The sequence below is a fragment of the Mesocricetus auratus genome, unplaced genomic scaffold, assembly GCF_017639785.1.
Source record: "Mesocricetus auratus isolate SY011 unplaced genomic scaffold, BCM_Maur_2.0 Super-Scaffold_100691, whole genome shotgun sequence".
NCBI classification, from domain to species: domain Eukaryota; kingdom Metazoa; phylum Chordata; class Mammalia; order Rodentia; family Cricetidae; genus Mesocricetus; species Mesocricetus auratus.
The window spans coordinates 37,434,757-37,459,743 of record NW_024429267.1 but is presented as its reverse complement, the minus strand read 5'-3'; the positions used below and the strand labels follow the sequence as shown (position 1 = coordinate 37,459,743).

Genomic DNA, 24,987 nt, shown 5'->3' with positions numbered 1-24,987 from the left:
TCCATTACTCGGTAGTGACATGAGACCATAACTTCCTGTTTTATACCGTCCTGCCTTGCCTCCTACATTTGAGGATTTCCTACCGTCTCACTCTTAGATCTGTTTTACTTCCTCTCTCTGTAATCAATCTTGTCACTATGACAAAATACCTGAGGGAACAATTTAAAAGGCAAGGAGATTTATTGTGGGTCACAATTTCAGTCCAAGATGGACTAGTTCTGTTTCTGGGTTCACAGTGAGGTCTTAACCACGGAGCCATCGCTCATGGTTTTATTCTTAAGTGTCAGACTGCCAAGAGGAGAGAGAGAGAGGGTGCTTTTTAAAAATGCATTGAGGACATATTAAAATCGTCTGTGTGTGTCTGTGCACACGGGCCCGTGCTGGGAGCAAACCCAGGCCTCACACATGCTAGGCGAGCACTCTACCGCTGAGCTACATCCCTAGCCCAATTATAAAGCTATTATTTTCAGGTTTGTGCAGAGCATGTTACAGAAAAATAAATGGCACATAGGCATATTAATTTTAATAAACTGTCTTTGTAACCAGCATTCAGATGAAGAAAATTATCATCAGCTTTGAGGTTTTTTTTGCCACTTCTGGTTATTAATTCCCTTCTAATTCGGGCATTATGTGAACTTCTAAGGCTACATATATGTAAGGGGTATTTTTTTCCGTCTCTGAATCTTATAGAATTCTTAATGTAAGCTGGCATGGTGATGTAACCCTTGTGCTTAGGAGATAGAGGCAAGATGATCAAGGTCACCCTCAGTGGGGTTCAAAGCCAGCCTGGACAATATGAGATGGCAACCAAAGTAATTCGAAATTGGTTGTCAGACTGCTCTCTAAAAAGGAAAATATTTATTCTCCCCACCAAAGTGTGAGAAGGCAAGGGAGATGGCCCAGCGGGTGACAGGCATGAGGATCTGAGCTTCAATCTCCAGAATCCACACAGCACCCTCACCAGGGTATGAGAGGTGGGAACGAGAACCCAAGGAAGCTCACAGCCCAGCAGGTCTATCCTGCTTGACACCAAACAAGAGGCCTTGTCTGAAACCAAGCGGAAGGTGAGGACCACGCCTGAGGTTGTCTGGCTGTCTTCTGACCTCCATATGTGGGAAGTGGTGCCTGCCATGAAAAACCTTCAGAGAAGAGCAGGGAGGCAAACCATGGGTGAGCAGCACTGTTCGAGTCTACCCAGAGAGGAGACTCTGTGGCAGCGGCGTCTGTGAGGTACTGTGTACAGCAGCGGTACCCTCCTCGGATGGATGTCCATATAAAAGATGTATCTTTTTCTTTTTCTTTCTCACATGTGAATGAAAATAAAACCTCTTCAGAAACCCATGTTCTAAATTAAGTTAAAAAATAATTTTGTATGTGTGGATTTGGACACACATGCCAAAGGGCACACATCCGAGGACAACTTTCAGGAGTCAGCTCTCCTTCTGCTGTGTAGGTCCTCAGGACTGAACTCAGGTCATTAGGATGGTGGCAGGCACCTTCCTATTAAACCATCTTTTGTTTTGGAGACAGGGTTTTCATAGTGCAGCCCTAAATGGCCTGGAATTTGTTATATCACAGGCCGGCCTTCAAAATACAGAAATCAGCCTGCTTCTGCCTCCCAAGTACTGGGATTAAAAATATATACCACCACACTCAGATAAATGGAAATCTTTTCATTCTTGAGTGATTTATTTTTATATGTATTTTATATGTATAAGTGTTTTATCTGCACCAGATGCATGTGTGATATCCATGGAGGCCTAAATAGAGTGTTAGATCACCCGGGACTAGAATTACAAGTGAGCCGCCACATAGGTACTAGGAATTGAATCCAGGTTTTCTGCAAGAGCAGCAGCATACACTCCTAACGCTAAGCCATCTCTCTTTAGCACCTAAATTAAATTCTTACATGACATTATAGAACTTTTTTCATGTTTTCAGGCAGAAAGTGTTTGTTTTCTCTGGTTACATTTACTGCTTCATTATGAACCAACTGCTTCAAATACAGGCCAACCCATCTGCGCATGCAAGAGACACGTGAAAACAAACCCACCGTGGGACACAGCGACAGCACCATTTTATTTTACAGTGTTTACTACAGTCAAGGTTACTGTGGTGAGATGTGAGTGGGTTTGGTCCATATTTTATTTTCCATTTGAGTTAGAAACATTTTACAGTAGTTAAAAAATAAATTTTTGTGATTCCACATTTTTCTTGACCATTGGAATATTACAGTTTCAAGTAACAAATGATAAAAATAAAAACATTGCAAACTAAATCTACCGATATGTACAGTGAACATACTTAATTACCACCATTAGCAAGTCCTGATGTCTCCTTTTCAGCTCAGAACCCATTACCAAGCAGTCATTGAGGGAGCTCTGGAATCTCCCTGTTGTCCACAATGAGTGTGTGGATAATCCCTTCTCTTCTCTTCCCACTGCTGACAGCTTTTATGTAACACTCATGGTTCCCAACACTGAAGTGTGTTTCAGTCCCATCGTCTACAAACTCGCCCTAGGACAGCAACGGAGGAAGCATCAGTGGTCCAGAAATCTCTGTCGGGGCACTAGCATCATCTAAAAAGTACTGGTTTTAAAGTCAAACTCTTCAAAATCAGAACCCAAAGATTAGAGCCTGGTGATTTGCTGTAATTCCCAAAATCCCGAGGGATCTCAGGTTTCAGGAGAAGAAAGTTCTGTGTCCACAGTGTAGACAATGTTTACAAAACTGGTGAGCAAGTCAAAAGACAATTCTCAGTCACTTCCACTATCCTGGCTCATGGGCATCATTTCACTGTCTTTACAACTGCTGCCAGAAGGATTCTATTCTCATTTTGTAGAAACAGAAATTGAAGAGCAACAAATGTAATAACTTGTTGAAGGTCCGTCCAGTAAGACAGAAGGGTTCCCACCCAAGAACCAACAGAAAACCAACTCCTCCAAGTGTAAGGTTAGCACACGCCAGAGTAACCGACAACACTGACCACTGAATACCACACCCTTGACTAGTCGGAATGAGATGAATGGTTTCAGTGTGAACTATAGATGACTTTTTTTTCTTTAAGGCAGGATCTTTCTACATAGCCCTGGCTCTCTTTCTGAAATTCACTATGTAGACCAGGCTATGCCAGACCAGACAGAGAGCCACCTGTCTCTGCCTGTCTCCTGAGTGCTGGCATTAAAGGCCACCATGCATGTCTTTATGACATTTTTGACATACTGATTTAAATTACACATAAAAATTTCCTTTTAGTGCTGCTACCAGAGAGGTGATGGTGCATAGGAGTCTCATACTTTGGGTTCGTCTTACATTTCTACTTCTTGCTAAGCAACACAAGCACGGGAGCATCAGAGGAAGCCTTTCTGAGCTCTGAGCAGCCCCAGCAGGTGGTCTTTGGAGGTTGTGTTCTGTAAGCCAACCAAGGCCTGTCCTGGGCCACTTTGTTCTGAGCCTTGGAAGCAGGCATGGAGGGCCAGACAAAGGTTGCTAACACAGTCTCTCTAAGTTGCTTCTGGGCAATTTCACACGTTTCAGGGATGACACTGGGGGGGAAAACAATGGCTGCTGCTCAGGAGTGGAGCAGTCCTCAGCATGTGCTCAGGGTGGGGTGGGGGCAGACTGAGTGAGACAGGGAAGCTGCCTGGATGGTTCTGCTGCTTAGCTACAAGTGGCCAATGGGGTTACAGAGGGCTGTTTCACGCTGGCTTCCTGCCAGTTACTAAGACTATTTAAAGTCCCATGCACTTACACTGAAAACCATTATTCTGTACAAAGGACATACATTAATGATTCCTAGAAACCGTATTATTGTCAGTTTTTGCAGTGGTGAGCATGGAACTGAGGGCCGCACACATGCTAGCTAGGTGAGTGCCCTACTACTGAGATACAACCCTAGCCTTGATTTATTCTGTTAAGATTCACTTTTATTAAAAAATAAAAAACTTTTTAAGAAGCAGGGTGTGGTGGCACATACCTTTGATCCTAATACTTGGGAGGCAGAGGCAGGTGGAACTCTGAGCTTGAGGCCAGCCTGGTCTATGGAGTGAGTTCCAGGATACCCCGGCAACAGAGAGAAACCTTGTCTCAGAAAACCAAAAGGAATTTTGTTTTTATATTAAATTGTATGTGTTTTGCCTGCATGTATGTCTGTGCACCACGTGTGTCCCTGGTGCCAGTGGAGGTCAGAAGAGGGCATCAGATCTCCTAGAACTGGAGTTATGGATGCTTGCAAGCTACCATGTGGGTTCTGGGAATTGAATCCAAAAGTGCTCTTAACCACTGAGCCATTTTTCCAGGTGTGTGTGAGATCAGGCCTGGCTTTTGCATGGCTCTGGGAATCCTAAGTCAGGTCCTGGTGCACGCTTGGCAGTTAACTGACCAGAGCCATCTGCAGCCCTCATCCCCCCCACACCACACCCGTGTCTAGGATGAGGAGCTGTCACTCACACACACTAGGAATAAATAAATAAACGTGACTTACCGCTGTCTCCAGTTTCTGACCATTGCACCATACATCCATAGTATCCTTTTCTGTAAAAGCATCATAAAGTTCAAAAGTTACAATTCTGTAATTTAAAGTTGGATACACTATATTTCTAAACTGTAACCAACATTCTAAAACTCAATACTTTCAATGTCTTTGAAGCTCAAAAGTTGAAGAAATGTTCATAGATGAAAACTAGTTTTTTTTTTTTTAATCTTTTTGTTTTGTTTTGTTTTTGAGAGAGGGTTTCTCTGTTTAGCTCTGGCGGTTCTGAAACTTGCTCGGAAGACCAGGCTGGCCTCAAACCCACAGAGTACCACCATGCCTGGCTTTGAAATCTTTTAAGAGAAAGTCATGGCCCCACCAGAATGTGATAAAAATCTTGTTAAACAAATTCTGAAGGGCAATCTTTTTAAAGGAGTTACAAGCAAATGAATGAGGGAATGATGAGGACCTTATTCATAGGAAACTGGCTTAAATAAATTTAAACCAACATCGGAAATGTGACTAGGTGACTTCTGCCTCCTGCACTGGCAGAGTTAGCTGGGTGATGGCATAAAGACCCTCTGCCTTGGGGTTTGTAGGAGGTAAACAGTAGGAACTTAGTTTTTAGTTTCTTTCTAGACAGAATAATCCTATTTTATAGTGGGTTTGCTTCGGGAAAAAATGAATTATAAGTAAAAATAGATCAAACATGTGGACTCTACAGTACGGAACGACAGGGAACACAGCTTGCAGCAACTCATGCAGCAGTTTGCCATCGTAATTCCCTGCCAGGTGGGAGTCCCCAATACTACCTGACAACATTAGTGTCCTAAGAGTTGGCTGGAAGAAGGCTGATCACCAAGGAGCCAGATGAGGAAGCAGAGAGAGCCTGTGTTTGTGACTTTCATGGGAACCAGAATCCAAGGATAAATCTGCCCCTGGGTCACGTCTGGGTGTGACTCTGGCACAAGCCCAAGTGGCTTCTCTTCTCCCCACTTCCTGAACCAGATGGGCGCTTATTTAAACTATAGAAGCCTCTGAGGTGGGCTAAATGTGATAAGGGGAAGCAGTGGGGGCCTCAAGATACATGAGGCTCACCCCAAAGGCAGTTGAATGTGATTCACACATGGTCAGAGGCAGGGAAACCTAGCTGATCATAGGTAGCTGAACACCCAGTGCTAAGACCAGCGACGGTGGTAGTGAGAACTGGCCATTAGTTTGTTTACTGAACGCGCATACATATTCAGATTACCTAAATTATCTAGAAGGGCTTGCCTGACCTGCCTATGAAGAACATGGCTAATCCAAAAACCATAAAAGAAAACTAGAGCCGGGCGTTGGTGGCGCACGCCTTTAATCCCAGCACTCGGGAGGCAGAGGCAGGCGGATCTCTGTGAGTTCGAGGCCAGCCTGGTCTACAAAGTGAGTTCCAGGACAGCCTCCAAAGCTACAGAGAAACCCTGTCTCGAAAAAACCAAAAAAAAAAAAAAAAAAAAAAAAGAAAACTAGAACACATTTGAAAGACCATGGTCATAAACAATGCCATATAATAATGAGCCAGCACTGCATTTTGAGGCTATCTCAACAATCAGCACAAAGGCCAAGGCCACATATTCAAATAATTGATTCTCTAACCCAGTGCTCTCAACCTTCCTAACGATGCGACATTAGCACAGTGCCTCATGCTGTGCTAACCTCAAACCATGAAATTATTTTGTTGCTACTTCATAACAATAATTTTGATGTTATCAATTATAAATATCTGATATCCAGGTTATGTGATATTTGACCTCCAAGAGGGCTGCAACCCATAGGTTGAGAACTACTGTTCTAATTTCCATGAATAAGTGATGGGATGCAATGAGTCGCCACATCCCTGCCACATCATGGTGACATTCAGAAAAATGGATGAAACAAATTATTAAAAGCTCCAGTAATGAGAGTCACATAGACACAAAATTCTCTTAAAGCAGCGAAGAATAGAATATGGGAATAAAATATGGGACTACAGCCTTCATAAATTCTGAGGGAAATGATTTTGCTGTATTTAACAAAAATAGCAACTCAGCTTAGAAGCCAAAGAAGGTTTAACCCTTGACCACAGGAATAATCCCTTAATGATGTATTTCAAGGAACAAGTTGAAACTGGGAGCTGCCAGCAGCAACTGGCTGACCTAGTATCTATGAAAGTCAGCCCAGGTGGCCACACTGGAGAAGGCTGGGAGCTCTTGCTCTCCAACAGAAAGGAAACAACCCAAGAACCTCTTCTTTAAGAATGAAGGGAGGGGCTGGAGAGATGGCTCAGGGGTTACAAGTCCTGGATGCTCTTCCAGAGGACCTGTAGATTCCTGGCACCTATACTGTAGCTGACAACTGTAACTCAAAGGATCCACTGCCCTCTTCTGACCCCTGTAGTACTGCAAGCCTGTGGTGCACAGACATACATGCAAGCAAAATACCACACACATAAAATAAGAAAATCTCAATGTTTGATTTTGTTTTTCAAGACAGGGTTTCTCTGTGTATCCTTGGCTGTCCTGGAACTCACTCTGAAGACCAGGCTGGCCTTGAACTCACAGTATTATTAAATTATTATACATGTCTGCAATTTGGCAAAAGCAAATAAGTAGTTATGTGATATTGTAATTCTATCATTCTGTGTGTCCTTGAGAAGGAAGATTCTAAGTGTGGAAATAAAGGAGATACGGGTGTTAGATAAGATGAAGTAAAACCTATACTCCTCAACTTGACCTGCAAGTATCAACGTGGACTCAGAAGACACCTTAAAGAAAAGATCTTTCAGAGGCAGGTGGATCTGTGAGTTCAAGTTTAGCCTGGTCTGCATACTAAGTTCAAGGCTAGCCAGGGCTACACAGAGAGACCCTGTCTCAAAAAACCAGAAAATGTCTGTCTCCCTTCTGCTTTCCTTCTTCCTTCTCTATTATCATCCCCTTGTTGTCTTTTATAGCATCATCCATCCATCCATCCATCTATCTATATACCTAGCATCTACCTACCTACCCATCCATCCATCCATCCATCCATCCATCCACCCACCCACCCACCCATCTACCCATCTATCTACCCACCTAATTTCCTTAGTACTTGGTTAGATTATGCTCTTGAAATACATTTTTATATAATATTCAAGTCAAGCAAAAATATTCAAACAGCTAGATCATCCTGTTATGCCACATCTGAAGGGAGCCACCAAAGCCCACTAGGAATATGCCCAAAGGACTCAGGAACCACTTGAACAAGGACTCCCTCAGAGGTTCAAAACAGTACATTTTTGTGGCTCATACTGTATTCCGAGCACTTGGGAGACAGAGGCATAAGTATTAACAAAAGTTTAACACCAGCCTGGGTGATTGTGAGCACAGGCCAGCAAAGATGGAACAAGACCCAGTCTCAAACACACATGTACACAAATTCCCCTCTCCCCAAAAGTGGCTTTTTTTCTCTCCCTTCCTTCCTTCCTTCCTTCCTTCCTTCCTTCCTTCCTTCCTTCCTTCGTTTTTTGAGACAGGGTTTCTCTGTGGTTTTAGAGGCTGTCCTGGAACTAGCTCTTATGGGCCAGGCTGGTCTTGAACTCACAGAGATCCGCCTGCCTCTGCCTCCCAAGTGCTGGGATTAAAGGCGTGTGCCACCACTGCCCGGCCAACAGGAACATTTTAAGCATTTATATATATATTTTTTTCACTCTATTAGTTCTGTTCCTCTAGAACCCTGGCTAATGTAGTTATCAACCTTGAAGAAAAAAGACAACAATAAACACTGTGTGCTTCAAGACACCAGCAAACTGTAAGTTGGTTTTGCCAGAAAGAAAATCCAACAAAACCTGAATCTGAAAATTCATTAATTAGGTACCCTTTACAGAAAATATGGGAGGGGAATTTTATAATCCACAGATATTCAATCAGCAAAACCCAGGCCACTGACTTTTTATAGTAAGTAATTAATTTAGGTTCTTTTATTTACTTCCTCCCTTTTAAAAGGACAGTTTCATTTTGTAGCCCAGATTCGCCTCAACCTGGTTCTCCTGTCTCAGTCTATGAAGTGTTGGGATTACAGGTATGAGCCACCATTCCTGCCTTTTATTTTTTTATGTGATTTATTAGTTGATAAACATTTCTCATCTTAAAAACAAACAAACAAACAAACAAAAAGCCTATTGCTAGCACCCAACTAGAATGAATACCACCCAGGTTTGGTTAAAGTTCCTTGTGTCTATGCATCCTCAATACCTGGTGGACAGACTATCTTCCTTTTGAGAGGCAGTTAATAAATCTATTCTAAGTAAATGAATTAAGGAGCTGGAGAGATGGCTCAGTGGTTAAGAACACTAGCTGGTCTTCCAGAGGTCCTGAGTTCAATTCCCAGCAACCACATGGTGGCTCACTACCATCTGTAATGAGAGCTAGTGCCCTCTTTGGCCTGCAGACATACATGCAGGCAGAACACTGTATATATAATAAATAAATCTTTAAAAAATAAATGAATTAAGATATTTATTAAGCCCTTTTTATTTAGTAGTATGGGGGACCAGAATAGTGAAAAGGTTACTTCTTAAAAACCTGCTTTTGGAGCCGGGCGTTGGTGGCGCACGCCTTTAATCCCAGCACTCGGGAGGCAGAAGCAGGTGGATCTCTGTGAGTTCGAGGCCAGCCTGGTCTACAAAGCAAGTTCCAGGACAGCTTCCAAGACAATACAGAGAAACGCTGTCTCGAAAAACCAAAAAAAAAAAAAAACAAACCTACTTTTGGCGCACTTTGATAACCCTGATCTAATGGAACCCAGCTCCTGCTGAAAATTCTTGTCCTAGTGATGAATATTAAATTTCTACCTACTTTCTATTTATAAGGAGAAATATCAAATAATAAGTGCCTGTATTAATATTACTTCTTAAACCTAGGAATATAATCATCAAATCCAACCTTAGCAAACTTGGCATTATGACACCACATTCAAAACCCAATGGTTTTGTATGCATACCCATTCCTGCAGGAAGGGAGAAGTACAGCTGGGCTTACATTTCCTCTTCAACAAAAATGCCCACAAGACTCTGTGGATCAGGACATCATCAAGGTCAAACAGTCCTGCAGAAACAGCCCCGACTCACCCAAAACAACTCTCAAGTCCTGGCCGTCCAAGTGCAGTACCCAGGTGTTGGTGGTTTTTGATCTGTTCTCCATGTACTTCTTGAGGCTTTTCCCATCGATTTCCAGGGTGTACTCATACGCAAAACCACTGACAGCATCTATATTTATGGTGGCTTTGGTTTTTGCAGCTCCGACGCAGAAGGTCTCTTTGCCCACCAATTTGAACATCCACTCTTTCCTTATCTCTTCCTAGATGATAATATATAAAGGTTTAATATACAAACAAAAATTAGTATTTACTTTTAAAGATAATGTAAAAATTCAGACTGTCCAAATGGCATTACTCTTTATATTTTTATTATTTCATGTCGAGGTTCCACAAGTAGTCATTCTATGTTTAAATGCTAGATGTTATAGTCTGCGTATTCTGTAACAACCATATAAATGAAAAACAACCAGTAAAAAAAAAAAAACTTTACTTATTAAGAAGCTACACTGACAAAACCAAGCTTTGCTGTCATGTTTTACAAAGTCAAATGTTTTCCTACCTTCCCATCCACATACACAACTCTTTTGCCTGATGTGGTCCCATGCTCAAATTCAATCTTGTGGACTCCATCACTTAATGCAACGTCCCAAACAGCTACAAGATCTGCCATTTTTTCCAGGTTATAAAGAGGGCTAAAGGAATAAAAAAGCCATTAAAATGGGCCAAAATATTAAGGGGATAACTAATCCTAATACCAGATTTTCAGAAGTCCTAAAATTACAAAATAATAAAGCGGTGTTTCTTGACTTTCTACTCACAGAACATGTAACTGTTTTCTTTCTCTCTCACTGGCTCTTCTCCAAGAGACAAGTATGCACAGGTATAGTCTAATAATCCCAAAGTCACCTTAATACTAATAAGATTAAGACTGTAACAGTTAATCCCCGCCAGCACTCTGGGCTAGGCTGGTCTAGTACATGGAAAGGTCAGGAAAAGTCTCCATTTTATGACCATCTCCACAAAAATGTCCAGAAATGAGAAGTTTTTCCTTTTTTAGATCAGATCAATCCCAAGCAAGAATTCTTTTGGAAACAGTGTCTAGGGATTTGTTTCAACAACAACAAAAACAACAAAAAACGGTGTTCCAATTTGTTACTCAAAACTATAATGGAATAATTTGATACTAATATAGATAATTAGCTTTGAGAAGTATTATGCATTGCAATAATGGGGGTCACAGCTGACTGGGGCTGGCCGGTGCTCTCCGTAGACCAGTCACTAAATCACAGAAGCCTCTCCGTGAGATGGGTGCTGTCGGTCCCTTACTTTGCAGAGGAAGCACAGAGCCACTAAGGTTTTAGTCATGGTCACAATGACAGTAAGTGGCAGGAGGAGCAGGCTGTAAACCACTCTGACTCCAACATTGTTCTCTTTGTTTCCTTCTCTGCTCATTTTAATCTTACTTTGCTTGCTGTAAATTATTTTCAACTGGTTGCCAAGGCTTCTGGCCGTGAATGGGTGGAAGATGGCGCCTCATTTACGGTGGCCACACCCACACAGGTGTTTCACTACCCTCCTCTAGGTCAGAAAGCAGAGCCTGCATTCTGCAATGACACAGACCAGTGTGTCTTCAACACAGAACTCTACAAACCTATCCTGACGACCCCAGGGAAGTTTCAAAGGCCAGTTTTATTGCAAAACAAGACATTTACCTTTCATCATCGTCAAAGATAGGACTGTCATCTCCAGATGCCATGGTTAGCAACACAGTCTGCAATCCAATTAGCAGCCAGGAAAGAGAAAAGCAGAAATGCAGCAGAGAGAGAGGTTGGAAGCAACAAAGACAGCTACAAAGGTTTTTTTAAAACTTTGCCTGCTTGTTCCCATGAAGCACACCTACATACGGTGGAGAGCAGTCTTTTGTTCTCAGAGTTTGAGCGCGCACATCAGCCAATTCCACTTTCCTATGCCAAGCATTTATACTTTTTTAAAAGTGGTTTATTAAAACGGGGAGAATAAACTCTAGTTTATCTGGAATATTACATCATAGTGGAGCTGCAGGAGCCTACGGCCCCTCCCACTCCCAGTGTCTCAGCCTGGAGCATAGGAAGCCCCATGGGTTTGAGACCGTGCTTCAGGGAGCACAGCAAATGTTAAGATAAACAGCATTACCCAGCGAGTATGCAAAACTCCAAAGAAAACACAATAGCTGTATCAATATTCAGGGTGAGCTAAAATCCAATCTTTATAGTACAGTGTAGAAGGCTAACACATAAATTAAATCAGTTTCCTCCAAAGAAATAGTAAATTTGCATAAAGTACTGGTCTGTTGTGTGGGAGCAAAGTTTACTCACTCATTTACTTGAGCCAGTAAATCCACAGCTGCAGGACTCATTCAGCTCACTAGCAGAATCTCAGCTCGAAGCAAAGACCATACCAGGCAATGAGGGCGCTGCTTCAGAAGTGCATCTACGCTTACATATGCAGCAGGCATCATATGCACAAGGCTGCAGTGCTAAAGAACTACTCAGAGCCGGGCGTTGGTGGCGCACGCCTTTAATCCCAGCACTCGGGAGGCAGAGGCAGGCAGATCTCTGTGAGTTCGAGGCCAGCCTGGTCTACAGAGTGAGTTCCAGGACAGCCTCCAAAACAATACAGAAAAACCTTGTTTCAAAAAAGAAAAAAAAAAAAACTACTCAGAAGCACACATATGCTAACATGCACAGGAGACACACATGAGAAAACTATAATCAACAACCTACTCCTGCAAAGCTACTATAAATTTTGCTGTGTTTTGCACCCAAGGCCTACTCCAGTTGTAACACTACCTTCAATGAATGCTTTCCCAGCTGGTGTCCAAAGGTGCTCTCCCTTTGCTAACAATGGGAGACTGTCAACCCCTCCTGCTGGAAGAAGTCAGGAGCCACAAACAGTGTTTCAAAGAAAAGGCTTCTATGCATAGCAATGGAATACACCCGGTGTTGTAATATAACTGCTGGAAGCATTCTCCGTAAATCAGAGAAATGTCACTCAAATTTTGCAATACAATTTTTAGAGTGTTTGAAAAAACTCACCACTCAAACCTGAAAATATTGATGCATTTTGGGTTATAAAGAACTCCAAATATTACTAAGATGCACTAAATAAGGTATGGGAGCTAGAGAGATGACTCAGTGGTTAAGAACATGTACTGCTCTTTCAGAGAACACTAATTCTGTTCCTACCGCCCATGTCAGGCAGCTCACATCCACCTGTAACTCCTGCACTAGGAGGGTTTGATGCCTTCTTCAAGACTCTGAGTGCCAATCTAAATATAAAAGATACTAGTCACTGGGTGTGATGTGCATGCCTTTGATTTCAGTACTTGGGAGGCAGAGGCAGGCAGATCTCTGAGTTTGAGGCTAGCCTGGTCTACGGGCTGAGTTCCAGGATAGCCAGGACTATGTAGAGAGATCGTATCTACAAAACAAACAAACAAATAAAAGACACAGTGGGGCTGAGCGATGGTGGCGCACGTCTTTAATCCCAGCACTGGGGAGGCAGAGGCAGGAGGAGCTCTGTGAGTTCAAGCCCAGCCTGGTCTACAAGAGCTAGTTCCAGGACAGGCTCCAAAGTCACAGAGAAACCCTGTCTTGAAATATCCCCAACCCACCCCCCGAAAAAAAAAAAAAAGACACAGTGAGTCTTCCACAGTGAGTTGAAAGGGAAGTTAAACATCAAGATTAAATTTTATCTTTAAAAACTATTCTAAACTATCAATGGACATTCATACATGTAACAATTATTCAGAGATATTTAGAAATTAGTGATTTTAGGCTTGCTGGGGGGGGTGAGGTGCACACCTTTAATCCCAGCATCCCAGCACTCGGGAGGCAGAGGCAGGTGGATCTTGGTGAGGCTGAGGCCAACCTGGTCTACAAAGTGAGTTCTAGGATAGCCAAGGCTAATAGAAAAACCCTGTCTAGAAAAACCACAGGGGTAAAAAAAATTTAGTGATATTTCATTCTCCAATAATTCAGAGTATACATCTTAGGAGAAAATTATATAAAATGGTCAGAGTAAGCAACTACCTGACAAATGACAAATTCTATTTGTTTGTGTGTATCAAACTGGCAAAACACACACACACACACACACACAAATCCACATATCAATACAAAACTAATTTACATGTAGTTTTTTTCTGTAGGTAGAGTCAAATAAGAGAAAGGCTGGCTGCCTTAATGAGAGTTAGTAGCACTCCAGTTTTCCCATGCTACCCACTGTTTTCAGGCAGAAGACTTAAACTTTTTATAATTTCTAAATGTTTGTGTATGTTTGTGGTGTGTGTGTGTGTGTGTGTGTGTGTGTGTGTGTGTGTGTGTGTGTGTATGTGTGTACTTATGAGTACAGGTGCCCATGGGAGCCATAAGAGGATGCAGATCCCCTGACCCTGCAGGTTGGGCTCCTCTGGAGCTCCGGTCTTCTGCAGTAACAGCAGGCCCTCTTAACCACTTGTCATTCTCCAACCCCCAAAGACTTAAAACTCCTTTACAAAATACTGTAAAACCTTGTAATAGCACTTGTGGCTTCTGAAAGGCTGTGAAGCATCGACTCCTGTGACATGTTCCAGGAGAGAGGGACTTTTAAAAGTGCTTCCCACGATAAACCTTGCCACCAACCAGCCATATGATTTCCCAATGGAAAAATCACAACGAAACCCAATGAGTTCCCCTTGTTTAGACTCTCTCCCTCATTATGGGGAAATCAAAGCAACAAGACACCCCTTTAAGTGACAGCCCCACTGCTCTTCCTAGTTCTTACCATCGGTTACTTTTCAGCAAGGCTATAGAGGACACTGGGTGTAAGAACATTTTTTTCAGCCGGGCGTTGGTAGCGCACGCCTTTAATCCCAGCACTCTGGAGGCAGAAGCAGGTGGATCTCTGTGAGTTCGAGGCCAGCCTGGTCTACAGAGTGAGTTCCAGGACAGCCTCCAAAACAATACAGAAAAACAAACAAAAAATTATTTTCACAAGATCCCATCTGAAAGTGTAATCCTCCTCAATAAATCTCATTCAATTTTTTAAAGATTTATTAATCACATATACAATGTTCTGCCTACATGTCAGAAGAGGACGCCAGATTGAATTGTAGATGGCTGTGAGCCACCATGTGGTTGCTGGGAATTGAACTCAGGACCCCTGGAAGAGGAGTCAGTGCTCTTAACCTCTGAGCCATCTCTCCAGGCCCCTCATTCAATTTTTAAGACAATGTTCAAAACAACTCTCCAGGGTCCTGCCTTTGGGCTGCAGTACAAGGTTTTTGGATTTTTTTTAAAACAGAAGTTCCATCAGACCTGTGATCATCATGACACATTTCATTTCAAGACTTTAAAGTGTCATTGGGATTGCTCTCTTGGCCCAACCGTTTTCTTTTCCTTTTTCTTAAATCACTCTGGCTGTGATCAGTATAATTCATATTGAACCCTTCGACTACCACTTGGCTCCATGTCTGTGTTCTGACCCAAAGTCAGACCCTAATGCTACCACTCTGTCCTATGCCACATCATGACCTGCACAGGTCTGCTTACAAAGCAGCCAACAATCACCAAATGACCAACGACCTACCAAGTACTCGGACTCCGTGGAGATGATTTTACTAGAAAATTGTATCTCCAAATATCCATTCAGTGTTTCAGAAAGGGTAGTAATTTAATTATGATGACTTCACCAGGCAGCAACTAACACTGACCACAATGAGCATTGGAGGCAATGCAGAGGATTTTCATACAGAGTTTACAGGCTGTTACAGGTGACAGATTAAATGCCACATTAGATCGGTTAAACAGCAAAACAACTCACATTGCCTGTCCGACCTTGAGCAGACTGTGATTTCACTGGGTTTCAATGAACCAATTCATTCCATACCTGAGACAGGTTTCCAAGTCAGACTTTGCAAGAGAGAAACTACAGAATTCTAGGAAGAGACTACAGAATGCCACTCTGGCAGCTGTAAGATAACAGGTTCCTGCATTTAAGCAACTCGAGTTGATCGTATTGCAGTACTAGAGAGGTTCAGAAATAAATGTTACCCCAATGCCAACCTGCACGAACGGACTGGCCAGAGCCAGCAAGGATGCTGCGGTGAGCTGCTCCCAAGAGCTCCGATCCACCGAGTACCTACAGCAGGGTTAGCTCGGCCTCCCGCAAGCCCCGGGAGATGCATGTGTTCCGTTCACATCTCTCCAGGGTATTTCGGCCAAGGCCGCGAGGGATGCGTCTGCTGCTGTACCCAGACTGTGACCGGTCCGAAGCCAGAGAACCCCGGATAGCGCCGTGAATGCTGTGATCAGGCACTTGAGGGTCCGCAGCTGCGGGGCGTCCGCACTGACCAGCGGGGCCACCCCAGACCCGCACTCTCCCGGGCCTCCTGCCCTGAGCCCACCGCGGCTCGTTGCCCGCCGCCCGAGGCCTGGGCACCGCGAATCTCGGAGCCCAAGCGGCCGAGCCGAGCAGGAAGCGCCCGCCCGAGCCTCCAGCTCCGCTTTCCACGCTCACCTGCCCGGCGTTCCGCCACCGGCTCCTGATTCCGCGGCGCAGTCAGCAGCTACCTCCCACGGCCGCGCCCGCCGGGCTCCCGCAACCACATGCCGGGACCTCAACCTCCTAATGCCTTCCGGCCTCAGCGAGTCACACACCCACTGCCCGACTGAGGCTGCGCGAGTGCGAGACCCCCCCCAACCCCCATCCAGAGGCTCCGCCCACCCACCACGCAAGAGCCAATTCCCGGTGTCCGCCTCCCGAGGCCCCGCCTATCCTCCGAGCCCGAGCCAATCCCGCTCCTGCTGTGCGCCCTGGCGTGCGCCGCTGCGGCCCGAAGGCCCCGCGGATGGTAGCCTCTTAGGATGCTGCAGTGTTAGCAGCCCCCTAGCTTGTATCTTCAGGGAGAACCTGCACCTCCTGGATCGACAGTGCCTCTGCTGACATCCTTTGTTCCCACGGTTCCATTTCCTGCGATACGATCATTTTAGGTGGAAGAGTCCAGCATCTGGAACACTTTTGTGTTCATCTCTGAACAACCGCAGGGAGATTTTTGCTGGCCTCATCTCCCTGTTGTAGGGAAATTTCATACTCCTTTCTTTAGTGAGACGCTTGAATTTCACTTCCTGATGCCATATCTTGGAGGATGGGATAGAGCTTAATGACAGGGCACTTAGCTATCATGGGTGAGGTTCTGGGTTACCTGTGGAGCCCTGGACGTCCTGGAACCTTACTCTGTCGACCAGGCTGGGGCCTCGAACTTATAGAGGTCTGCTACCATTTTTTAAAAATATGTACATAATAGGGGCTGGAGAGATGACTCAGAGGTTAAGAATATTGGCTGCTCTTCCAGAGGTCCTGAGTTCAATTTCCAGCAACTACATGGTGGCTCGAAACCATCTATAATGAGATCTGGTGCCTCCTGGAGTGCAGGCATAACACTGTATACATAATAAATAAATCTTTAAAAAATGATGTATATGTGTACACAACACACAACCACTGTATTGTCTCTAATGCAACCCAATACTATTGTAAAAGCTCAGGCAAGCAATTGAGTAGTCTCATATAGAATCTACAAATAAATCTCATAAAGAGAACAAATCAGATTTTTTAAAAATGTACCCGGGAGGCAGAAGCAGGAGGATCTCTCTGAGAGTTCAAGGCTAGTCTGGTCTACAAAGTGAGTTCCAGGACAGCCAGAGCTCTTACACAGAGAAACCCTGTCTTTAAAAAAAAGAGGGGGGGAGGCCGAAAAGAAAAACAAAACAAAGAATTTTGATAAGGTCTTAGTTTGGGAGTGTTTTGTGCTTGCTTGGTTGATATTTAAGAGATTCTCACTATGTAACCAATGATAGCCTCACACTTGGACTCCAGACTTTTCTGCCTCAGTCTCCCCACTGCTTAGATCACTGTGCCTAGTACTTAGGAAGTGGAGAAGGAAGATTGCAAGTTCCAGGCTATCCTCAGTTTCACAACTAAAGTTTGTTCTCAGAACTAGAGCAATATGACTTCAGTGAAGCCAAAGTTTTAGGCAGGATACCCACAACATTAAAGAAGGTAAGTCTACCTAATATTTTGAAAACTCTGCCTGACATGGCAATACATTTTATAAGAAAAGAATGCAAACGGAAGGGAACTGGACACAAAACAGATGGCAGACACATTGCACCCCTCACATAAAAGAGTTTCTGTGAATATATTTTTAAAATACCAAATGGTGTTTTAAAATTTTTGGTGAAATATACAAATAGGATATTAAGAGGACAGGAAGTATAAATGGTGAACTTAAAAAGATCTTACTTTTTCTGATCCCCAGCACTGAAAAAAAGTTTAATCTTATCACAGACTCAACCAATTGCAAGTCAGAAATATCTTGTAAGGTCTGAACAGTTGCTAGCATATGTGAAACCCTCAATCTAATGTTCAACACTACCAAACACATAATACAGACTCAGTATACATAAATACATATACATATATTTTAATTGGACTGAATATATGTTGATTCATTGTTCCTGCCTTCCTAGTATATAAAAAGAACTTGACTATTTATGTAGTGATTATATTAGGCATTATAAGTAACCTAGCAGTTATTAAGTATATGGATTGGGGATATAGGCTCTGTGCAAATGCAGGGACATTATATATAGAATATTAGTGTTCTTGGATGTTTTTAAGTGCTGGGGATTAAACCTAAGGCATCACACATGCTAGGCATATGTGCTACCACTGAGTTAAACCTTCATCCCTCATCCTTAGGTTTCAGTACCTACTGGGAATTTCTGGAACTGATTCTCCACAGACACAAAAGGGATGGTGACTGAATATAAAGCAAGTGGCTTAAACAAGAGAAATGTATCCCCCATGGTTTGGGATGCTACAAGTCCCAAATCAGGGTGTTGGCAAAGTTGGTTGTTTTGGCTGAAGGGGAAGCCCTTCCCATTGGTTTTCTGTCTTTGTCAGTCCTTGGTTTATAAAAACAGCATCTTCCTCTCTGCCTTCATCTGTGTATATGTATGTATGTGTACATGTGTGTGTGCATGTGTGTTCATATGTGTTTGTGTCTCTCACACATATATGGGATATTTTCTTTCTTTATAACATGCAAGTTGAGTAGAATTAGAGACCATTTAGACCAGTTAGAGTATTCATTTTAAATTTGTAAAAACACTCCAGCAACAAAGTCATATTCTGAGGTTCAGCAAATTAGCACTTCAATGTACGGATTTGGAGTGAAGGTCTTAATTTAACCCATAACATACAGACACAGAGAGAAACTGAAGGCAGAGGCAGAGTATGGAGCAATGCAGTCAAAGAATACCAAGGACTGTTAGTGATCATCCAAACAGGCAGAACAGGGAAGAGTCCTTGCCCGGAGTTTCAGAGGGAGCAGGACTGGCCAGCACATTCAAGTCAGACCATCAGCCTTTAGAACTATGAGAGAATGCTTCGATTTCCTCCTCCTCCTCCTCCTCCTCCTCCTCCTTTTAATCTTGTTTTAGGCTACCACTAAAGCCTGTGGCAATTTATTACAATAGCCATAAGAAACTAACCTGGCCCGGCATTGGTGGTGCACACCTTTAATCCCAGCACTTGGGAGGCAGAGGCAGGCGGATCTCTGTGAGTTCTAGACCAGCCTGGTCTACCAACTACTGAGAGACTTCCAGGACAGGCTCCAAAACAGTACAGAGAACAGTCTCCAAAACAGTACAGAGAAATCCTGTCTGGAAAAACAAAAAACAAAAACAAAAACAAAAAAAAAAGAAGAAAAAAGAAAGAAAAGAAATTAACCTGGCAGGCAGAACCCAATGGATGCATGCTGAACACGTGTGTGTGTGTGTGTGTGTGTGTGTGTGTGTGTGTGTGTGTGTGTATGCGCCAGCACATACAACTACAGACAGATGAATGGCTGGAGTTGAGCTGGGAAAGGAAAGTATTCACATCCCAAAGAAACCATTTTTCCATGAGCCATATAGCATCTTGTGTTACAGATACTAACCCTGCTCACACTGGCTCACTAGAAATCCTAAGTGGTGCAAGGCATCCTTCTTGTTCAGACTTGTTTGGTGACTTTTCCTGGAGAGATGTGAACAAACACTTAGCCACACCAGGTGGTGCACCAAGAACTGGCTAAAGAAACCAGTCCAGCTGCGACTAGCTTGGTGGGCAGGTTCCTTTATTTTATGGCTTGTGAGGAATTCCACAGAGGAGTCCCCTTCTCCCCAGAAATTGCTTACTGCTCATATAAGCTCCGTGAGGGGCTTCAAGAGTCTTACAGTTTTCTTCTGAGTTCTTCTAACTTTCCTGATAGCCTCATGAGCAATCTCCTATTCCTTCCCCCTTCCCTCCATAGGGAATGTTTAAATATGGAGGGGACAACGTCACGCTAGGAAAACTGACCAGACTTCCTGGTATGTGCCCAAGGCTGTACCCAGCCATGCAGAACACAACACGGTGTGAAAACATGCCCATGGCTGCCAGGGACCTTTTATCCTTCCCATGGGGCCAAGATACAGCTGCTGCTGTAGCAGCAAGAGATACTCATCTAAACCTGGCGATTAAAAGTGTTTGCTTTCCTCTGCCATCAGCCCTGCAGGATTCCCTGTATTTTGCTTACACAAGGAAGCATATAGATTTCACAGTGTGAAGTCATCCAGATAGCTTTGGTACAGTCTCCCCTAGCACTCTTGCTCTCATGCTCTGTCATGCCCACTGGGATTCTTTAAAACAGTCCGAGTCTCCCTTAGTCTTTCCCTCTGACACACTCTCACCATCCCCCCACCCTCTGGACCCACACCTTGGGGAAACAGAAGTGACAATTAGAGCAGAAAAGCTAAAAGGCAAAGAAAACCAAAGTTGTTAAGATGAATTAACTACACACACTAAGCTACACCACTAAGTGCTGATGGCACAAGACTATAGCCCAGTGTTTGAGAGGCGAGCAGAAGTTCAGTGATGGATGGTCTCCCTTTCTCTGGACGCCTGCCTGAGGGGTGTCCATCTGAAGCTGCAGGTTGGTCTCATCTCTCCTCTGCAGCTGAAGATGATTTTAAGCTCCTGGTCCCCCTGCCTCTACCTCCCGAGTTCCGGAACTGCAAGGGAGAACCACCATACTGGGATTCAACATTCCTTTTTAGTAATCAAAAATTCACCTGTGCAGCAGTGGCACATGACTTTAATCCCAGCACTTGTGAGGCATAGGATGGTGGATTCTCTGCGAGTTCGAGGCCAGCCTGGTCTACAGAGTAAGTTTCAGGACAGGCTCCAAAGCTACACAGAGAAACTCTGTCTCAACAAAAAGAATTAAAAATTCAACTGTTAACATCTACAATGCAAGATGTTTTTTGTTTTGTTTTGTTTTTAACTTAAAAAAAAACTTCCTTTGCATTGGTGTTTTACCTTCATGTATGTGTGAGGATGTCAGATCCCCAGGAACTGGAGTTACAGACAGTTGTAAGTTGCCATGTGGGTGCTGGGAATTGAACCCAGAAGAGCAGCCAGGGTTCTTAACTGCTGAGCCATCTCTCCTGCTCCCAGTTATGGAGCCAAGGCTGGCATCCAACTCAAGAGCCTTCTGTGTAGCTTCCTGAGTGGAGATACCAAGTCTGCACCACCACAATTGGTTTATGAGATTTTTATTTGAGAACATTTTGACAGTAAAGAGTTTATTGAGAAGGTATGGTGGCACACACTTACAATAATGGTGGTGCACACTTGTTATCCCAGCATATGGAAAGCAGAGGCAGGAAGACCTCAAGTTGGAAGCCAGGTCAGCTAGCATGTGTTACATGACTATACTCTATTTCACAGGGCTGGGGAGGGAGCTGCTATCTACATACTGTTTGGTATGAAAGAGAGTAACTTGTGTGTATCCCTTAATTTTAAAATGTGGTGCACTGTAGTATGAATAATAAAAACCCAGAAACAGATATTGGGGTTCAAGCCACAGATCAGAAAAGCAAAGCAGCCAAACCACCAGAGAGCTCTTACCTCTACTAAGGCTGGGACAATCCTGTCCTCAACATGGTTGGAGACTAATTGCATAAGACTGAATGTCGAATACTGAATGCCAGCTCTGAGACCCTGCTCCTATCTTATATACCTCTCTAGTGCTGACATTAAAGGCTAGAACTATGTTCTTTTTAGACTGATTCACTGTAATGTAGCCCTGTGTGGACTTGAACTCACAGAGATCCATCTGCCTCTGTTTCCCCAGTCCTGGGATTAAAGGTGTGTGCCACCACGTCCTGGCCTCTATGGCTGTGGCTAGCTTTGCATTTTGGTCTCCAGGAAAGCTTTGTTAAATCATAAACAATATATCACACAAAAATGCAGCCATAACCTCAAAGAGAATAGGAAATAGTTTATTATAGAGCCTAAAACATAAATTTAGATTTTCCCAAATTCCATGCTCCAATGTGATACCAGTTTCATGAAATTCTCATAGTAGCATAACAAATTAAGTCACAAATTCACACATGGTTGGCCTTTGCATTGGAGGAAGGTAGTTGATGTACAGGCTTTCCTAAAGAATTTACCTTAAGTCACACGGAGGTAGTGGATAACTAGCTATTTAGGGAGCTAAGCTAGCTCAAGCTAACATTCCACAATGCTCCTTGAGTGTCAAGGGGGTTGACAAGCTGTCCCATGTAGAGCTGAGCACTCAGAAATCACTTATACTTGGCACTGTGACCAGTTATGAGTCCCAGCATTAACATGTCATGGTAGAAAGAAACTTCTATGGTAAGGGCAGCACCAATCTATGGATATAAACATACATGCTTAGAAAGCAGTTTGACACCTTGTTCTTTTAGCAAAGCAATAGTGGGATCCCCCTAGGGTCATGGGGTTTTGACCAGGTTTATGGTACCAGACACAAATTCCCTTCTGTGGAGCAGGCCTCAAATCCAAACAGAAATTGGTTGGTTACCCTCAAAACTCTGTTGTGTAGCGATTTCCTCTTAGATTAAAACCTTCCATCTTGGAAGAAAGGAGGTAAGCTTGTTAAGATAAAGAATATAAGAAGGAAGGTAAAACAACAGAATGTTCTAAAAAGAGGTGAAACATTCCATTCTGCATGGAAGCTGGTTAAACTTAAGAAGTAAACAACTCAAAGACTTCAGGAAGTCCCTGAAACTGAGCAAGGCACACAAAGTCCCCCTCTCCCTAATCATATACAAGCAGTAAGGACTACTGAGAGAATCCCTCATGTAACACAAATAACAAAAAACCCAGAGACAGATACTGGGGTTCAAGCTTCAAGCTGAAGATCAGAGAAGCAAAGCTGCCAACCCAGTAGCTCTTACCTCTACTAAGCTGAAATGGCAATCCTGTCTCCATGAATCCTCAGAGGCAAATGCCCTCCATATCTGGAAACTAAATCTCACATGAGAACCTTTGTTTCTTCCTTTTATACCTCCCTAGTGCTGGGATTAGAGGCGTGAACTCTGTTATTCTTTTTGGCTGATTCACTCTCGTGTAGCCCTGAGTGGCCTTGAACTCACAGAGATCCTTCTGTGAGCGGTGTGTGCCACCACCTATTGGGATCACATTGAATTAACCTCTTCTAAAAATCCTGCCTAGAATAAGCAAGTGCTGACTAAAGGAACAGTGTTATGGATGAACAGCTGGATGAAGGAGACTGAACAGATGTGGAGGGTAGTATAGACCAGACCAGAAAGGCATCTAAAGTTTGCTATCCGGACTTTGAAAACTACTCATTGATTCTTAACTGGTCAAAATGCTGAGCATTAAGTGACTGTTAAATAATGAGAAATAAGTGGGACGGGCATCTATAGAACTCCCTCTGGTACAGGAAAATTACAGGAATGTTGTGGAATGTTAATCTAAGATGTGTTACAATTTTGTTTATGCTGTGGAATATTTGTTTAATGATGCAAAGATGTGTTGCATTCTTTTATGCTGCATTTGTTTAACTCTGTGAAGCTGTGCTACTTTGCCTGCCTATAAAACACCTGATTGGTCTAATAAAGAGGGGAATGGTCAGTAGGTAGGCAGGAGAGAGAAATAGGCAGGCCTGATAGGCAGAAAGAATATATAGGAGGAAAAATCTAGGCTCAAAAAAAAAAAAAAAAAGAATGAGAAAGGGGGAAGAGAAAGCCAGGGGGAGCCACACAGCCAGCCACAGAGTAAGAAGGAAAGAAAGATATATAGAATAAAGAAAGATAAACAAAATATCAGAGGCAAAATGTAGTTAAAGAGAAACAGGATCATTTAAGTTAGAAAAGCTGGCTAGAAACAAGCCAAGCCAAGGCCAAGCATTCATAAGTAAGAATAAGTCTCTGTGTATTTATTTGGGAGCTGTGTGGCAAGCCCCAAAAGAGTGAAAATAGATAAGTAAAAACCAACTACACGGGAACATTGCAGGAGAGAGGACAGAAAGAACATAAGACCTGGGGATGAGGTGGGAGTGACGCGGAACACTGCCTTCCACACAAGCCGTGCCACGGGCCTCCTGAGCTCACAGGCTATTACTACTTACATAAGATCCGTACAAGGTCTGCCTGTCAATACCCTGTCGGAAGCCCCCAACTACCATGGGAACTTATAGGCAGCTAATAACTACTGAGGGAGGGAGGGAGATTCCTTCAGTAACTCGCTATTGGTAAGCTGCCCCAGCTTCTGTAATTAACATCTCCCTCAGGCTGCTGAAAGGAACTCCAGAGAAGTTCCCTGGGACACACACACACACACACACACACACACACACACACACACACGAGTTTCTCTCTGAACCTTCACTGTGCCAGACATGTGTGTCCATCCCCCAGCAAAATAAGCAAATAAATAAAATGTCATGATTTTTAACGCTTTCTAAATTTGACATATACACAATCCCCCCTACCCCCATGCCCTTACCTCCAAGAGCTGCTCTGTTGACCTCTCCCTTCCTGTGAGGATGTGCTATTGTACTCCTGTGTCATCAGAGAGGACCTCCTGCCCAGCAGGTACAGAGCAAGGCTCTGTGCTCACAGGGCTCTCCTGGTTGTCCTCACCCACGCTCCACTTCCATGTTCTCCGTGGCATCCGTGCACTTTTGATAGCGTTTACTATATCTGCTTATTTATTACTGCCTCCCCTGAAATTGACTAGATGCCTCACAAAGGCAGGGGACTGTGTTTTATTTTGTAGTTCGCTGACATCCCCTGCCCGGGACAGACAGCCTGGCATTTTATAGCTACTCAACTGGTACCCACCTGTCGCCTGCAGCGCCCTCTGCTGGACACCTGCCTGAGTCTCACAGGTGGCTCCTCTGCGCAGGCGCTGGACACCATAGGAATTCCTGCTATTTCGTAGGGACTTTGAGAGTATTTTGCTTTCCTGGGGAGGCGAAGAGGGTGAAGGATTGGGGAGGGCGGGATGGTAGAGACGGGAGAAGAAGG

The 24,987-nt window shown here is 43.6% G+C and overlaps 2 protein-coding genes across 5 annotated transcripts in view; one reads left to right on the top strand and one right to left on the bottom strand.

Annotated features, from left to right (window-relative positions):
- Positions 1-2,278, top strand: part of LOC110339906 (coxsackievirus and adenovirus receptor homolog) — a 29,712-nt gene extending 27,434 nt beyond the window's left edge. Inside the window, exon 6 of the mRNA XM_040739505.1 lies at positions 1,942-2,278. Within this exon, the coding sequence (XP_040595439.1) occupies positions 1,942-1,988 (47 nt within the window). The 3' untranslated portion in view covers positions 1,989-2,278. The remainder of the gene's footprint in view (positions 1-1,941) is intronic.
- LOC101822838 (fas apoptotic inhibitory molecule 1) overlaps positions 1-24,630 on the bottom strand; it is a 30,865-nt gene extending 6,235 nt beyond the window's left edge. The window contains exons 1-6 of one of the 4 annotated variants that reach the window (XM_005071995.4): positions 16,100-16,233; positions 11,275-11,333; positions 10,122-10,254; positions 9,594-9,822; positions 4,484-4,533; positions 2,061-2,517 (exon numbers count right to left, since the gene is read on the bottom strand). In XM_005071995.4, coding sequence (XP_005072052.1) covers positions 2,368-2,517; positions 4,484-4,533; positions 9,594-9,822; positions 10,122-10,254; positions 11,275-11,318 — 606 coding nt within the window. In that variant the 5' untranslated portion in view covers positions 11,319-11,333; positions 16,100-16,233 and the 3' untranslated portion in view covers positions 2,061-2,367. Of the gene's footprint in view, positions 1-2,060; positions 2,518-4,483; positions 4,534-9,593; positions 9,823-10,121; positions 10,255-11,274; positions 11,334-16,099; positions 16,258-24,463 lie in introns of those variants that run through there. The other 3 variants (XM_021228327.2, XM_005071996.4, XM_040739507.1) reach the window with 3 other exon arrangements.
- Between the last annotated feature and the right edge of the window lie 357 nt (positions 24,631-24,987).